We start from the raw sequence: 16,933 nt of genomic DNA, 5'->3' as shown, positions 1-16,933 counted from the left end.
ATAACATTAAGATAGAAATAGTATAAACAGTTGGAAAGCAGAGCATTTGGCTTGCATGCTAACTTGTAATTTGGTAAGGCCGACTGGCTGACTGAACTGCTTAATTTTGCAGAAAATAACTTATTTTTATATCTTTCTTGCATAAAATACTAATATTGATGGTTGAGGTCTGACCTCTGTGATAGAATAAGCCCTAGGAAATGTTGTATGCCGTGGTGTATTAATATCAGCAATACACCTCTGATATAAAGTTTAACACTTTGTTTTGATTGTTTTGTCCCAATTTCTGTAGAATTTCTAATCTACGTTTTCATCATTATGCTTATTAAGAAACCGCTTTCAGAATCCTAATAAAATGTTTCAAATGGAATTAAGAAGCATTCAAGCAATTAAAACAAATAATATGATGATATGCTTGTTCATACATTTTGATATTTTCTAACCAACCTGTCCAGAGTTATGACACACCTCTGAAGCAGGTGGGACTTGAACTATACAAAGTTGTCTAATAGATTTCTCCTGTCTATTCAAACCCTCCTGCCCCCACACCACTTATTCCAGTAATATGCGTTGCTTCAAGATAGATCAGTCCTCCACATCTTTTACTGTTGGTGAGGCTTCTGGTACACCAGCTGTGTGGAGTCACGGTTACGTAGAAGCTTCTGGAGTGAAAAACAGGTATGTTTATGTTGTGATAATTGCAGGGAAAAGGAAATCTGCACTCTCTAAAGCACGTTTTTCATCTGCTCGGAGAGGTTCTCATGTGAAAGTCAGTTAAAAGAAGTTTGCAAATTACTGGAAAGACCAATCATAGAGGCTAGGTTCTGTCTGTTATGATTTGGTCTGCTGTTTGCAGAAGATTCTTTCATTTGTTTGTGCTGTTGCTAGGATACAGGAAGGAACTGACAGTTAACATCTATATAAGATCCCTGTGTCTTCAGAAGTAAAGAGCCACAGCCTTAATAGATCTTTACAAATTCAAAGGCTTTTCTTTCTTTGTCTCGACCAAGTTTACAGAAGAATTGAAAAGAATGACAGAAATGAGAGCAACCTTTAATATTCAAGGAATTCAATTTATAGAATAGAATTTAAGTGACCATGGCAGTTTCTAAAGCTGCTGCATTCTCTTTGTTGAAATGAATGTAGTTAGCATTTTTAAAGCATCAGGCTGCCTTTAGTAATTGGAGGATTTATTGTGCAGTCATAGAGGGTGATATACGGTCTTTTATAAAGATTTTACATTAGATTTTATACATTACAGTTAAACTATTCCTTACAAATTTTAAGATGACCTGAGTCAATATTTTGAGATGGTGCAGCTATTCTTATAAAGTTGCACACTTTAGGAGAGATTTAGGACATTTCCTGGATGTTTCACTGAACCGACTGGAAAAATAGCATGTTTTTAAAGAAAAAATATTGTGGTGGAATACTAATGGTAAACTTGTTTTCTTTATTTAAAAATCAGGCTGTGTGTAGCTGCCTTGTCGGTGAATAATTTTTGTGATAATAGAGAGGCTCTCTATGGTGTATTTGATGGTGACCGGAATGTAGAAGTGCCCTACCTCCTGCAGTGCACCATGAGTGATGTTTTGGCAGAGGAACTGCAGAAATCGAAGAGTGATGAGGAATACATGACTAACACTTTCCTTGTCATGCAGAGGTTAGTAAATTCATTGGGAATCTGTTACATAATGATATGTTTTGCCTGTATAGTTTTATGTTGCAATTTAATAGCATCGTATTTGAATAGAGAAATTTAGTGGACTGTTTAGTATCACTTGTTCAGTTGGGTTGACTCGGCTCAGCTTAATTGAGGATAACTTTGTGGATGTGATGTCGTGCAGCCTTCATGCATATTCTGTTTGCCTGTGCCTCTAATTGATATAGTATTTTAAGTTTAAAAAGATGCAAATCTGAAACCCAGATTTTCAATTTATCACATTCGTAAATGAGGAAGAATTTCCTGCTTAAAAAAGGATTGGAAATTTCACATTCTTTATTCCTCAGTCTATAATGTTTTTAAATGAATGATTTATAATTAAGATTAGAACATGGATGTAGTGCAATGCCTGGCCTCATATGTTAAGATGGAGTCATTAATTAATTATTTTTTTCTTCTAATCAGCCCTATATTCATCCCTCAATTCCTGTATTTAAGGAGGATAGAATATGTTCAGGGAATTACAAACCAGTCAGCTTAACATTAGTAGGAAAAGAAATGAAATCCTTGCTAACAGAGTAAATAAAAGAACATCTAGAAATGAGAAATAAATAAAATCCTGAACAGTCACCATTAATTTTAAAAGGGAGAATCTTGTTTGACTGTCTTTATTGAATTTTGGCATTGTGATGCAATCAATATAATTTTATTTGGATTTTCAAAAGGCCTAAGGTGCCCCATAATAAAGTAAGGAATAACGTCACAGAACATGGAGTCAGGGAAGAGATGCCAGAATGGATTGCGAGCTGGCTGCAAAATAGAAAGCAGAGAGCGGGAATAAAGAGTAGTTATTCAGCAGAAGGTGTAAAGAGATGTTCCACAATTATCTGTACTGCGACTAGCGATGCTCACAATTTTCTTGAACAATTTAGACTTTAAAATCAAAATCCCAATTTCTAAATTTGCGGATGTGGTCAATATTGAGGTTGGTGACAATAAACTAAAGGGGGATGTTAAAGTTGTCAAATGGCATATAACACAGATAAATGTGAAGTAGTACATTTTGGTAGAAAGAATGTGGAAGTTACGTTGTACTTGAAAGGTACAAATCTAGATGGGGTACTGAAACAAATGTATGTTGGATATAAATACGCCAATGACTAAAGGTGATGCCACAGGATAGCAAGTTCATAAAAAGCAAGTTAAGCACTATAGGAAGGATAGAATTTAAATAGGGGTTATGCTTCAGTTTTCACAGTAGAAAACATTAACCAGCATTCAGAAATTACAAAATGTTCAAAGAGGAGAGGAAATAAATACTATAATTTTAAGTAGAGGAACAAGTACTTGGGAAATTAACAGAGCTTATGTCTGATAAGTCCAAGTGGACCTGCTGAGATACATCCTAGGATATAAAGGGAATAGTTTCAGTGGGTGCACTGCTAGTAATCTTCCAGGAATCCTTAGATTCTGGAAAAGTTGCAGAGGATTGTCGGTTTTCTAGCGTAACACCTTTATTTAAAAAGGGGAGGAAATATTTTTTAAAAAGTCAGTTGACTTAATATCAAAATGTTTGAGTCTTTTAGTCTAATCGAGCAGAATCAACATGGCTGAAAAAATTACTAGAACATTTTGAGGAGGTCACAAGGATAGATCAAGAGGAGGCAGTGGATGTAATATTACTTAGATTTTCAGAAGGCATTCGGTAACGAGCCACACATGAAGTTATGTAATAAGAACCCATGGTGTTGGAGCTAGTATATTAGCATGGATAGCGGAGTGGCTAACAATTGGGTGCCAGAGAGTTGGGATAAAGAGGACATTTTCATGATGATAACTTGTATCTGTTGGTTTACCACAGAGATCAGTGCTGATGCTACAGTTATTTACAATATATATTAGTGACAGCACCGATCCTTGCGGCATGCCGCTGATCACATTCCTCCAGTCAGAAAAGCAACCCTCCGCCACCACCCTCTGTCTCCTGCCTTTGAGCCAGTTCTGTATCCAAATGGGTCGATCCCCCTGTATTCCATGCGACCTAACCTTGTTAACCAGTCTACCATGAGGAAATCTGTTGAACGCCTTACTGACATCCATATAGATCATGTCCACCGCCCTGTCTTCATGAGCCCTCTTTGTTACTTCTTCAAAAAACACTAGCCTGATACTTGGTAGGGAGGGGTTTGAATAATGAGTTGTGAATCTGTGGAATTCTTTACCATTGAGGGCTGTTGAGACTGGGTCATTAAGTATATTCAAGGTTGAAATAGAGAAATTTTTAATCAATAACGATATGAAGAAAAGGCAGGAAAGTGGAGTTGAGGATTATCAGATCAGCTATGATCTCTCTGAATTGCCTACTTCTGCTCCTGTGTTTCATGTTCTATACTAAACTTGCATCAGATCTTGGTTAGAGCACATTTAGATTTACTGTGTACAGTTTTGGTTATCATATCATAAAAAGGATATAAAGGCTTTAGAGAAGCTTCAGGGAAGATGTACAAGCATGATACCAGAAGTGTGTGGATTTTTTTTGTCAGGAAAGGATTGATGGACTAGATCTCTCTTCTCTTGTAAAAGATGCGATGACCTAATAGAGGCCTTTACAATTAAGGTTTTTATACCATGGATACAGAAAGAATGTTTTCTCTTGTGGAGAAGAAAATAACAAGAAGCCATCAATCTAAGATATCCTCCGAGAAATCCAAGAGGGAATTCAGAAAAATCTTCTTGAAAAATCAGGGAGTTGACAGTTATGCTGAGTTGGCACAAAAGGCGATTTGAGGCGTGGGACAGGCTTGTCATGATCTTGTTGAATGATGGGGCAAGCTTAGGGATGAGTGGCCTACTCTTCGTCCTATTCCTTATGTTCATGCTCCATTCTTGCCTTTGTACTCTCCAACATTCATTCACCATCCTGATCTTCTTCAGCTGACTTGTTTTCTCCTGCCTTTGCTTCTGCACTCAGTTCTGAAGACCCTCTTCATTCCCTGGTTCCCACCATCTGTTTTCAAAGTCGTTACCAACACTAAGGTATAACAAATAACTGTGGAAGCTGGAGATTTGAAACAAAAACACAAACTCGGATCTAGCAGAATCTTTGGAGAGAAAAACAAAGTCAACATTGAGTCCAGTGACCCTTCTTCAGAACTGAAAGCTGCTTGTGGTATTCACACCGATGACAGGGTATAGGGTTGGTGGGGGTGTTGTGACGGGAAAGATTAAATCGAGTAGATGGATACTGTTCTGAGAGAGAAAAAGGGAAGCAGACAAAGGGATTGCTGATGGTAAGCCAGGAAAGAAGTAAATGTTGAATGAGTGCTAATGGGTAGTGTGAATAGTTGAAAATGCATTGGCTGTGCTGGGAGTAACCCATCCAGAACAGGACCTGGGGGTGAGGTGGTGGGTGACAAACATGAAGGAAGATGTTCACACTCTTAAACTGTTAAGCTGAAGATTGAGTCCTGAAGGCTGTAAGGTACATAGGCAGAAGATGAGGTATTGTTCCTCCAACTGCGTTGAGCTTCGCTGGAGCACTGCAGCAGGCCTGAGACATACTTGTTGAGCCAAGAACATGATGTGTTGAAGTGGCAGGCAACTTTATGTTCATGATCATTTTTTACAAATAGAGTGAATGTGTTCTGCAGATAGTCAGCCAGTCTGCTTTTTGTCTCTGCAATGGAGAGGAGACCACATTGTGAGCAGCAAGTACAGTAGTCTAGATTGAATGAAGTATAGGTAAATCGCTGCTTCACCTGGAAGATGTGCCTGGGGCTTTGGGTAGTGAGGAGGGAGGAGATAAATGGACAAATGTTGCACCTTCTGCAATAGCAAGAGAAGAGGATATGGGGAAGTAGGTTGGAAGTGGAGGAGGAGTGAACCAGGATGTCCTAGAAGGAACAGTTCCTGTAGAATACTGTCAAGGGAGGAGAGGGGGATGTGTTTGATGGTGGCATCCTGCTGGAAGTGGCGGAAATGGCAGCTTGCTATCTGTTGGATGCAAAGACCGGTGGGGTGGAAAATGAGGACAAAGGAGACCTATCGTTGTTGTGGGAGTGAAGGGAAGGGGTAAGGGCAGAAGAGCGGGAAATAGCTTGGACATGGCTAAGGGCCCTGGTCAACTATGGTAGCAGGGAATACTTGGTTGACGAAAAGGGTGGATGCTCTGAGGCTCCTTTGTAGAAGATGGCATCATCAGTACAGATGCGACAGAGACAGATAAACTGGAAGAATGGAATGGAGTGGCATGTCTGCAGTGCTCCAGATAAGCTCAGTGCAGGTTGGAGGCACATGACTTCATTGTCCATCTAGGTACCTTACAAGTCTCCAACCTCAAACCAATTTCAGAGCATGAGCACCTTCCTCCATATTTGTAATCCACCCCCAGGTCCTGTCTTGTATGGGATGCTCCCAGCTCAACCAACTCATTTTCAACTATTTACACTTCGCATTAGTCCCCATTCAGCGCTTACTTCTTTCCTGGCTTACTTTCAGCAACCCTTTTACTTTTTGCTCTCTCTGGGCACTGTCTGCATTCGTTTGACTCATTCACTGGTTAAACCACCCCCCCCCCGCCCTCAGCAGTCATTACCAGAAATACCACCTTTGCCTAACTGCTATCAGTTCTGACAAAGGATCACCGGACTCAAAATGCTAACTCTATTTTTCTCTCACAGGTTCTGCTAGACCTGTTGAGTTTCTTCAGCACCCTGTTTTTGTATAATCATTAGGGTCTTCTTCAGCTGGTCATTCTTAGTCCCATTTCTGTTCTCAGTCAGCCCAGACTGAAGTCCAGGGACTCCTTTGGCGGCTCTCCGTGTTCACCAATTTCTGTCACTAGATGGAGCCTGATTGTTATTTTGTACCTTTATTGATACATTTACCTTTAACATTATATTTCTTTCATCTTTTAAACATTACTTATCAATATAAGCATTCACGACTTCCAATTTTTTTTCCTATGAGAAAATGCGCCACAATACTTATTTGAACTATGAACTGAAAGTGAGAAAAATGCAGACTGCTTAAAGAAGGGGAGAAAGTGTACTTGCTGTTGTACACAGATTTGCTCCCCTCTGATCTGCATACTTGCAAGGTCAGCTGCAAGCTCGATAGTTTTCTTATTTCCCTTATTGACCTGTTGCGTCAGGCTATGCAGTCCTTTGCAGTAAATAGGGGTTTTCTATTATAGTGCTGTCCATGTTCTTGTACTATCCACAGAAGGTCCGTGCCTATTCCATGCAAATAACAAGGATTTATGTACAAGCAGCAGTTTGCACCCTTGGAAAAACAAGTTCATCTAACTTGTGTATATAAAAGGATGTTAATTTTTGGGGACATTTGAGTCCAGATAAAGTGATACTGTTTGTCTTGGGTTCAGGAGAGCTTGGCACAGCCATTAGCCTCTGATGCGCCAGACTGCAGTTCAACACAGACTCAGACGAGAGTGAGACAAGCAAAGGAACAAAGCAAGGAGGCCCTCAAAAGTTGGCTGCATTAGTCTTTTCCTTTCCCCCCTCTGTAAAATTCCTTATCCAGTTTTCTGTTGAAAGAGCAGAAAAAAAAAATACATTTGGAAACAATCCTAAAACTCAGATACCCAGATAAAAAAAACAGGGTTCAACCAAGCAACCAATGAACTAACGACATATGTGAATAGGTTTATTAAAATATATCTACATGAGTATAGTAAGAGCAAAATACTGGGGGTGCTGGAAATCTGAAACAATCATAGAGAATGCTGAAGAAACTCAGCAGGTCTGGTAGCATCTACAGAGAGAAGAACAATTAAAGTTTGGAGTCTGGTGATCTATTGTCAGAACTCATAGTAGCTCGAAAAGGTGATATTTATGCTGAAAACAGCAGGAATGGAGGTAGGGAATAGCACTGGTGAATGAGTCGAATGGATGAAGATGGCACCCAGAGAGAGTGAAAAATAAAAGGGAAGCAGACAAAGGATTGCTGATAGTAAGCTAGGAGAGAAGTAAGTGCTGAATGAGTACCAGTGAGAAGTGCTATACAAATAACATTGATGCATCAACTGAGGAAGGAAAAGGATTGTGGAACCAACACATCTGGTTTTCTGACTTTGTGCTGCTGGTACAGAACTATGTTCCTCTGACAATTTTTTATTCAATTCTCCACTTAATATTTGCGTTTGTCTTTTTTTCCCTTTGTCTGTGTGTGGTGAGAATTTCAAGAGGGGTAAAGCATAAGTGAAACAAGTCAGAAATCTTGTTCCTGCTAAGTGTTGCAATAAATAGTTTTTTTTATTGTTTCTAATTTATCTCTTTATCCTGCGTGGCAGTCAGTTAGAAGCAAATTAGGATTTTTGGTAGTTTCATTGAATTTCTAATAATTGTTGCGAATCATGGAACAGTGATGCTTAATTTCCAGCACAGTGCCCCAGTGAGCTGTATAGTGAATGTACTATAGCCAAGTTTGCAAATGACATGAAAATAGGGGAAAGGCAGTTTGAGAGAGGGATATGAACAGTTTACAGAGAGATATTGACAGGTTAAAGAAGTGGGCACAAAGTTGGCAAATGGAGTATAATGTGGAAAAATGTGAAGTTTTTGGAAGGGAGAACTAAAGAAGAGTATTATTTAAATATAGGAAAATTGCAGCACAAAGGTACTTGGAGGTACTTGTACATGAAACACAGAAAACTAGAGCACAGGTGCAGTAGATATCAGGAAGTCTAATGGAATATTGGCCCTTAATTCAAGGGGAATTGGAGTATAAAATAGAGAAGTCATATTGCAGCTATGCAAGGTGCTGGTGAGACCACATCTGGAGTACTGTGAGCAGTTATGGTCCCCTGATTTAAGGAATGATGTCATTTCATTGGAGGCAATTCGCTAGGATAATCCCTGATATGGAGGGATTTTCTTATGAGCGAAGGTTAAACAGGTTATGACTGTATTCATTGGTGTTCAGAAGAGGTAACCTAAAAGGATTCTGAAGGTGCTTTACAGGGTAAATGCTGAGAGGATGTTTCCCCTCATGGAAGTGTCGAAGACCAGAGGGTATAGTCTCATACTAAAGGGGCATCAATTTAAGATGGAGATGAGGAGGAACTTCTTCTCATGGGTTGAGAGCCTTTGGAACTCCTTGCCACAGAGAGCTGTGGGGGGCAGGGGGGCTGGTGCAGAGTCCTCGTGTATATTTAAGGCTGAGATAAATAGATACTTGGTCAGCAGGAGAATAAAGGGTTATTGGGAAAGAGCAGGAAAGTGGATGTGAGGAATGTCTGATCAGCCATGATCCTATTGAATGGCAGAGCAGGCTTGAGGAACCAAACAAACTACTCCTGTTCCTATTTACTATGGTCTTATGGTCTATTTAGTGATTTACTTTATTTCTTAAGTTATTTTGACTAGGAATGCTATTCTTGTTCTGTTCATAGATTAGGCTTTTTAAAACAAGAATTTGGAGTTTACCAGTAAGTGCATATTGTTGCGTATGACTGGTATCGTTGTATGGAAGGCAATAGGAAAGAGTAGGATAGATAAGTCAACTGAGCCAGACAGGATATACCCAAGGTTACTACGGGAAGCGAGGGAAGAAATTGCTGCCCTTTGGCAATGATCTTTGCGTCCTCACTGTCCACTGGAGTAGTATCAGAAGATTGGAGGGTGGCAAAGATCGTTCCCTTGTTCAAGAAAGGGAATAGGGATAATCCTGGGAATTACAAACTGGTCTATCTTACTTCTGTGGTGGGCAAATTATTGGAGAGGATTCTGAGATAGTATTTATGATTATTTGGAAAAGCACAGTTTGATTAGAAATAGTCAGCATGGCTTTGTGAGGGGCAGGTCATGCCTCACAAGCTTCATTGAATTCTTTGAGGATCTAACAAAATACATTGATGAACGCAGAGCAGTGGATGTGGTATGTATTGATTTTAGCGAGGCATTTGATAAGGTTCCACATGGTAGGCTCATTCAGAAAGTAAGGAGGCGTGGGATTCAGGCAAATTTGGCTGTCTGGATACAAAACTGGCTATCCAATAGAAGACAGAGGGTGGTAGTAGATGAAAGTACTTGGAATATTGTGTTCAGTTCTGGCTACCTCATTATAGCAAAGATGTGGAAGCTTTAGAGAGGGTGCAAAGGAGATTTACCAGGATGCTGCCTGGACTGGAGGGCGGGTCTTATGAGGAAAAGTTGAGGGAGCTAGGGCATTTTTCATTGGAGTGAAGAAGGATGAGAGGTGACCCGATAGAGGCATAGATAGAGTGGATAGCCAGAGACTTTTTCCCAGGGCGGAAATGACTATTACAAGAGGGCATAATTTTAAGGTGATTGGAGGAAGGTATGGGGAGATGTCAGAGGAAGGTTCCTTACACAGAGAGTGGTGGACGTATGGAATGCGCTGCCGGCAGTGTTAGTGGAGTCAGATACTTTAGAGACTTTTAAGCGACTCTTTGATAGGCACATGGAGGATAGTAAAATGTAGGATATGCAAGGTAGATTGATCTTAGTAGAATAATAGGTCGGCACAACATCGTGGGCCTGTACTGTGCTGTACTGTTCTATGTTCTAAGTTCTAAATGACTTGCACTGGACTTTCTCACACTTTGAGAGGGTGCGCAGCTGATCATTCTCAGGTAATTTAATCTATCTGATTCTGCAATAGGAAATTGTACTGTTCTTTGGCAATTTCTTATGTTCGGCAATGTTATTTGTATACAGTATACCACATTTCAGTGCCACCTTAACATTTAACACAGGAAAGATTCCCACTGTGATAAATGCTTATAACAAACAATTTCAGTATAAATATTGTACAGCAGCAATTTTTTTCTATAATTATTCTGAATTTATTATTTTAGGAAACTTGGAACTGCTGGACAGAAGCTTGGAGGCTCCGCTGTGCTTTGTCATATAAAGCACGACCCAATGGATCCTACTGGTTGCTTCACATTGACTGCAGCCAATGTGGGAAAGTGCCAAGCTGTCCTCTGCAGAGATGGCAAGCCGTTGCCTCTCTCAAAACTATACACTGTTCGTTCCAATGAAGAATTGGAGAGAGTTAAACAATACAAAGCTATTGTCACCGAGGTAAAATATCCAGTACTCAGCTGTATGAAGCTCAGTTACATCAAGAGCAGTTTTCCAAACAACCAATTCCTGCGAAATATTTAATTTGAAGAAGTTTTCGATTACTTCCAGATGTACACATTTTGAGTTTACAATTACTTGCACATTCCTAGGCTTTTGATTTTTTTTTTTCTCACATCCCTGACCCAGTGGGCAATCTCTGACTGGATCTGTTCTTGTCTTGTTGAAATGCCCAATGCAGCGGTTTTTAAGAGGGCAGTTTATAAATTCAGGAATAGTTGATGAAAATGATGATGTAACTAAAATAAATTGTGCACCTTATTATAGTTAAAGAACAATGGATGTGGTACTTGCGTAATTCATGAAGAATAAACTTGCTGTAGACTTTGGTAGAGGTATTACAAAGCCCACTTGCCAATCAATCAGCACTCAGTTATTCCCCTTTCCATCCATATTTTTGCGAAGACAAATCGCTTTGGCAACATGTCTTTTTTTTAGCAATGCTCAAACTAATTAGTATTCTCACCATTTGCTAAAGCTGGGGAGCTGTGGTTAAGCATATCTGATAGGAACATCATTGACTGAGTATCATATCCCTCACTTCAGCTGACTGACAGAAAGGAATGGACAGAATTATCTAAAAATACTTTGCAGAAGAGAAATATGTGCATTTCATAGTCTTCCTATCAAAAGTTATTGCCTGTAAATCAATTTGAAATTGGCAGTCATAGATACTTAATTTTAAACAATTAAGTTATTCTTTTAAAAAAAATCACCCCATAAAACAAAATCTCCCTCATGAATAAAATAGGCACAGTAATCTGAAAAGCAAAGGGAAAATGTTTGAAATTTAACTTCAGGAAAACAAACGCACAAGCGAGAGGCCACAGTCAGTGTAGTGAATTGGACTACAGTACTTCCACTTTTTAATCATAATTCTTCTGCGTTCATTCATCGTACATTGTTAACTAAGATCTGCTACTACCCCATAAGGGAAAAATCAAATGGAAAAACCATCCCTTGATTAGCCCTCATTCAACCTTGTGTCAACGTCTTAGGCCTGTTCTGCATCAGATAGTGGTCTCTCCTGTTGCTGGCTAGATCTATTGTTTGTAGTGCAGAAGAATGCAGTCAGGAGCTGCACCAGGCATACATAAATATGAGAAGTCAATCTGGTGAAGCTACAAAAGAATTCTACTCCTATGCAAAGCAGTGTAAGTAGCATGAACAGTGCTAAATAATTCCACAACCAGCGATCAGATACAAGTGTGGCAGTCCTATCACAGCTAGTTGTGAATGGTGATAGACGATTAAAGAACTTGCTGGAGGAAGAAGCTTCACAAATATCGCCATTCTTAATAACGGAGGAGTTCAGCACACAGTGACAAAGATAAGGCTGAAGCGATTGTGACAATTTTTGGCCAAAAGTGCTGAGTGGATGAACCATCTCAGCCTCCTCCAGAAGTCCCCAGCATTACAAATGCCATTATTCAGCCAATTTTATTGACTCCACATGATGTCTAGAATGGCTGAAGGCACTGGATGCTACAGAGGTTATTGCACCTGATAACATTCTGATAATAGTACTGAACATTTGTGCTTCAGATTCTGCCATGCCCCTAGCCTAGCTGTTCAGTACAGCTACAAGACTGTCATATAGTTGACAGTGTGGAAAATGAGCCAAATTAATAAAATTCTGGACAGATCCAAGCCTACTCTCAATCATCAGTGAAGTGATGGAAGGGGTCAACAATACTACCAAGCAGCATTGACTTAACAGCACCCTGCCCACTGATGCTCAGTTTGGGTTCCACCAGGGTCACTCAGCTGCTGACCTCATTACAGTGTGAGTTCAAACATGGAAAAAAGGAGCTGAATTCCAGAAGTGAGATGATAATAACTGCCCTTGACATCGAGACCACATTTGAATGAGTGTGACGTCAAGAAGCTTTAGCAAAACTGGATTCAGTGGGGATCAGGGAAAACTCTCTGCTGATTAGAGTCATACATGGAATGGAGGAAGATGGTGTGGTTGTTCAAATCAGTCATCTCTGCTCCAGGATATCTGTGCAGGGTTCATCAGGGTGATGTTTGAGGCTTGACCATCTTTAGCTGCTTCATCAATGACTTTCCCTTCATCATAAGGTCAGAAGTGGGGTGGTTCATTGACTACATGATGTTCAACACCATTTGCGACTTCTCTGATACTGAAACAGTCCATGTCAAAATATAGTAAGACCTAGACAGTATCTAGTTTTGGGCTGACAATTGGCAAATAACATTCACATGCTCAAATGCCAGGCAATGACCATCTCTACCAAAAGAGGATCTAACCATCACCACTTGACATTCAATGGCATGACTATCACTAAATCCCTCAATCCATAGCCTAGGGCTTACCATTGACCAGAAATTAAACCGTACTAGCCACGTAAATATTGTCATGCAGTGAATAACTCACCTCCTGACTACCAAAGCTTGTCCACCATCTACAAGGTATAAGTCAAGAATGTGATGAATTCTCCCCATTTGCCTGGATGAGTACAGCTCTGACAACACTCAAGAAACTTGACACCATCCAGGACAAAGCAGTCTACTTGATTGATACCACATCCACAAGTGTTCACTCCCTTCAATTATTAAGGACGTAATAGTAGCACATTTTGCTAACCCTAACCCTAATAACTTTCTGTACTGCATGGTATACATGCAGCCAGCAAAGCTGTAACAGTCCCAAAATAGTGCTCAAAGCAGTTACGAGCTAAGCTTCAAAAGATGCCACTGATTCTCCCTTTCACAGAAATGAGCTGTTTGTGCTGAAGTTCAATTCTTCAAAATGGAATACCTGGCTTGGCTGATCTAGAAAACCATAATTTCTATCTTGAGTGGCAAAGCAGGAAACAGTTGTTTTGACCAAGTAGAATCTTTGCAGTTGAGATTAGCCTGATGGACAGAAGGGGATGGCATAACCAACTTGTTAAGTATTTTTGTTAAAATTACTTCCATAATTTTATTTCAAAACACATAACCTAAGAACTGCTGCTTTTTGAATTGTCTGATATTTCCCATGTCTTGATTTCTGAACAAATTATAACATTAAGAAGCTACTGCTGCTGATGGTATCCAGTTGCCCCCACATAAAAAAATTCATTTAGGATGTAGCTTTTTTTTTCCTGTTTTGTATTGTCTACAAATATTTTATTAATGTTAATCTGTATAATTTCTATACCTCCTTCATCTATTATTTGCATTCATCTTCTTTTATAGGACAGTAAAGTTAATGGGGTGACTGATTCTACAAGGATTTTGGGCTACACATTCCTTCATCCATACGTTGTGCCTCGGCCTCATGTTCAGTCTGTTACGCTCACACCTCAAGATGAGTTCTTCATTCTGGGTAGTAAGGGCCTCTGGGACAGCATCTCCCATTTGGAAGCTGTGGAATCTGTGAGAAATGTCCCTGACGCTCAAGCTGCTGCTAAGAAGCTTTGTACCCTGGCCCAGAGCTATGGATGCAATGACAGCATCAGTGCTGTGGTTGTCCAGCTGAACGTTAATGAGGATTGCTTCTGCTGTTGTGACATGAATGGTGTATCGCCTTCCAGCCCAGGCATTTTTCCTCCATCAGTAAATGTGGTAATAAAAGACAGGCCGGCAGATACCTTGGGGATGCCATCATCTAGCAGTGGTGTTGCCTCCGAGATAAGCAGTGAAATATCCACCTCAGAGATGAGCAGTGAAGTGGGTTCTACGGCCTCTGATGAACCTCCTCCAGTCACAATGAATGATGGAGGCCCCTTGATCCATAGTGAGCAGCGTTGTATGCTGCACCCAGTATGCTTGACCAGCTCATTCCAGCGGCAGCTGTCCAGTGCCACCTTCTCCAGCACGTTTTCAGATAATGCATTGGACAGCGAAGATGAGGAGCCTATTGAAGGCGTGTTTTCCAATGGCAGCAGAGTGGAAGTTGAGGTTGACATTCATTGTAGTCAGGTGAAGGAAAAGATGTCAATGCATTTAACTTCTGATGCATGTGATGAAGGAATAGTAATCAGCGCAAATGAAGATGAAAACTCTGAAAAAATGCAACTTCTTAAAATTCACAGTGAAAATGACTGGCTGGACAATGACAATAGTAAGTTTGAATACTCCACAACAGGGACTATTGGTCGAAGGCGTGGAAATGGTTCTGTTGCACCTTCGGAGAAGAGCCACAACTTGATTGAGGTGGCAGCTGATGTACCGATGAAAAAGAGTGGAGGCTATTTTGCTGCCCCTGCACAGCCTGATCCAGATGATCAATTCATCATTCCTCCAGAATTGGAGGAAGAAGTAAAGGAGATTATGAAGCAACACCAGGAACAACAGCAACGCCAGTATCAACTTGACCAGCTCCCAGATTGCTATGATACACCTCTATGACCAGGAAGAAAACAATTAGTTTTAATAAATTTGAGCCTTCTATGCTCTACTTACTTATAAATTGAAACTGTTCAGTTGAGATATTTTTCTCACTTTCTCAGCCCTCTCTGCCAGTTACACACACTGATGTGCAGCCATTTTTAAAAAAATCCTCATTAGTTGGTTCTTTTGTTGTGATTAAGATATAAAAACAGATTAACAAATTTTCATAGCACATTGTTTATACAAGATGAGGACACGTTTAGTATATTGCAAGCCGTCATTATTTGTAAACTGTTGAGTATTTGTTTTAAAAACAAGCCTAAGTATTATGAATTAATAATTCTAGATAATGCTATAAATGTATTTCTAAAATCATGGCTTTTTAAAGTGAAAGTCATAGAAATTTGTAGACTTTAAAGACTAACTCCTAGGAGTTGCAAACTCATTAATGTGACATAGTCACTGAGATTTTACTAATCTTCTCTGAGAGAACAGCTGATTCACAAATTATTTGTAAATAGTTTAAATGTTGTATAGTGATGCAAAAACTCAATTTACACCATCAGAGTCCTGTATCTGGAAAAGAATAAAGCAAAGAGGACTTTTGTAAAAAAAATTTCATCCCCTCAATGCAACTATAATGAGATAATGAGTGACTGACTGGATTTTGGTGTAATTACTACCTGCCATGCTTTGTCTTTCAGGATCGCTTTTTGTTCTTTCAGTTGGCCTGTTTTCACAGTTGAGTTCCTGTTCTTCCATGTCTTCTGCCGCTCACCAGCAGTGTCCTCATGTTGTTGCAAGGAAAACAAAATGATATACAAAGCACTCTTGAATTGATATGTTAATACACTTTTGTTTAAAATAAATCTACAATTTAGGTAAACCTGTTTGGTTCATTTTTCATTAAAAATCAAATCCTAAGCAGTGTACTTCAAGTGACCAAAAATGTATTCCATAGAACCAAGGTGTTTTTGCTGTCATTGGCTTATTTTGGTGTTTCACAGGCAGAGGAAAATAACACCCTTTTGTGACTTGATAATAACTGTACATTCACATTAGATCTGATGCGTAGAGTATCCCTGCAGGAATCTACTAGTGTGAAAGGAGAGACGGATGGGAGCTAGGCAAGAAAATGAATATGAAATTGTCATGAGATTTGTCAGCTGTGACTCAATGGATACAACTATAACCTCTGAATCAGAAGGTTGAGAATTTAAATCTACTGCAGAAACCTGTGCATGAAATCCAGGCTGACCTGGAGTGAAGAAATGCTGCACTGTCAGACACTGCCAGATAAGATGTTAAACTGAAACTTTGTCTGCTTTCAGACTTGCGTAAATGATTCCAGAGCACTTAATTTGAACAATAGCAAGAATCTGCTGCTAGTGTCCTGGCTAATTTTTATCCTTCAATTCCTCTATGTCAATGTAGTATTCAGGCTGATAGCCAAACAATGAGCATGGTTTTCTCAGTCTGTCCAATTCGAGAAAGGTGTAGGAAAAAAATACACTAGGAAGTCCATGCAGATTTTTTTGGCCAGAGAATGTTATTCATTTGAATTATGATGCTTAGTGTACAAGTTTTAAGTCCAGGTGCTCCAGAAGATTTTTCAAACATTGTTCGGAAATTATATTTTCATGTCATGGTTAATGTTATCAACAATGATCATCCACAATCATCAAGCAAGGATTTTGTGTCCCAAATTTGTTTAGTAGACCGTTTTGTGTACGTGGCATTTAAGACCCAGAACAGATAAATTGCATGCCCAATACCTCAAGAATTGGGTTCGTAGGGT

The 16,933-nt window shown here is 39.6% G+C and overlaps 1 protein-coding gene across 1 annotated transcript; it reads left to right on the top strand.

Moving 5' to 3' along the window:
• The first annotated feature begins 387 nt into the window (after positions 1 to 387).
• Positions 388 to 16,021, top strand: LOC125481469 (PH domain leucine-rich repeat-containing protein phosphatase 1-like). Its single transcript, XM_048593052.1, has 4 exons — positions 388 to 678; positions 1,469 to 1,663; positions 10,503 to 10,731; positions 13,999 to 16,021. Exons 1-4 carry the CDS (start codon positions 566 to 568, stop codon positions 15,151 to 15,153), a joined length of 1,692 nt encoding a protein of 563 aa, XP_048449009.1. The 5' UTR covers positions 388 to 565; the 3' UTR covers positions 15,154 to 16,021.
• Positions 16,022 to 16,933: the final 912 nt, after the last annotated feature.

The sequence above is a fragment of the Rhincodon typus genome, unplaced genomic scaffold (assembly GCF_021869965.1).
Source record: "Rhincodon typus isolate 14 unplaced genomic scaffold, sRhiTyp1.1 hic_rhity00002272, whole genome shotgun sequence".
Taxonomy (NCBI): Eukaryota; Metazoa; Chordata; class Chondrichthyes; order Orectolobiformes; family Rhincodontidae; genus Rhincodon; species Rhincodon typus.
This window is presented reverse-complemented; position numbering and strand designations above follow the sequence as displayed.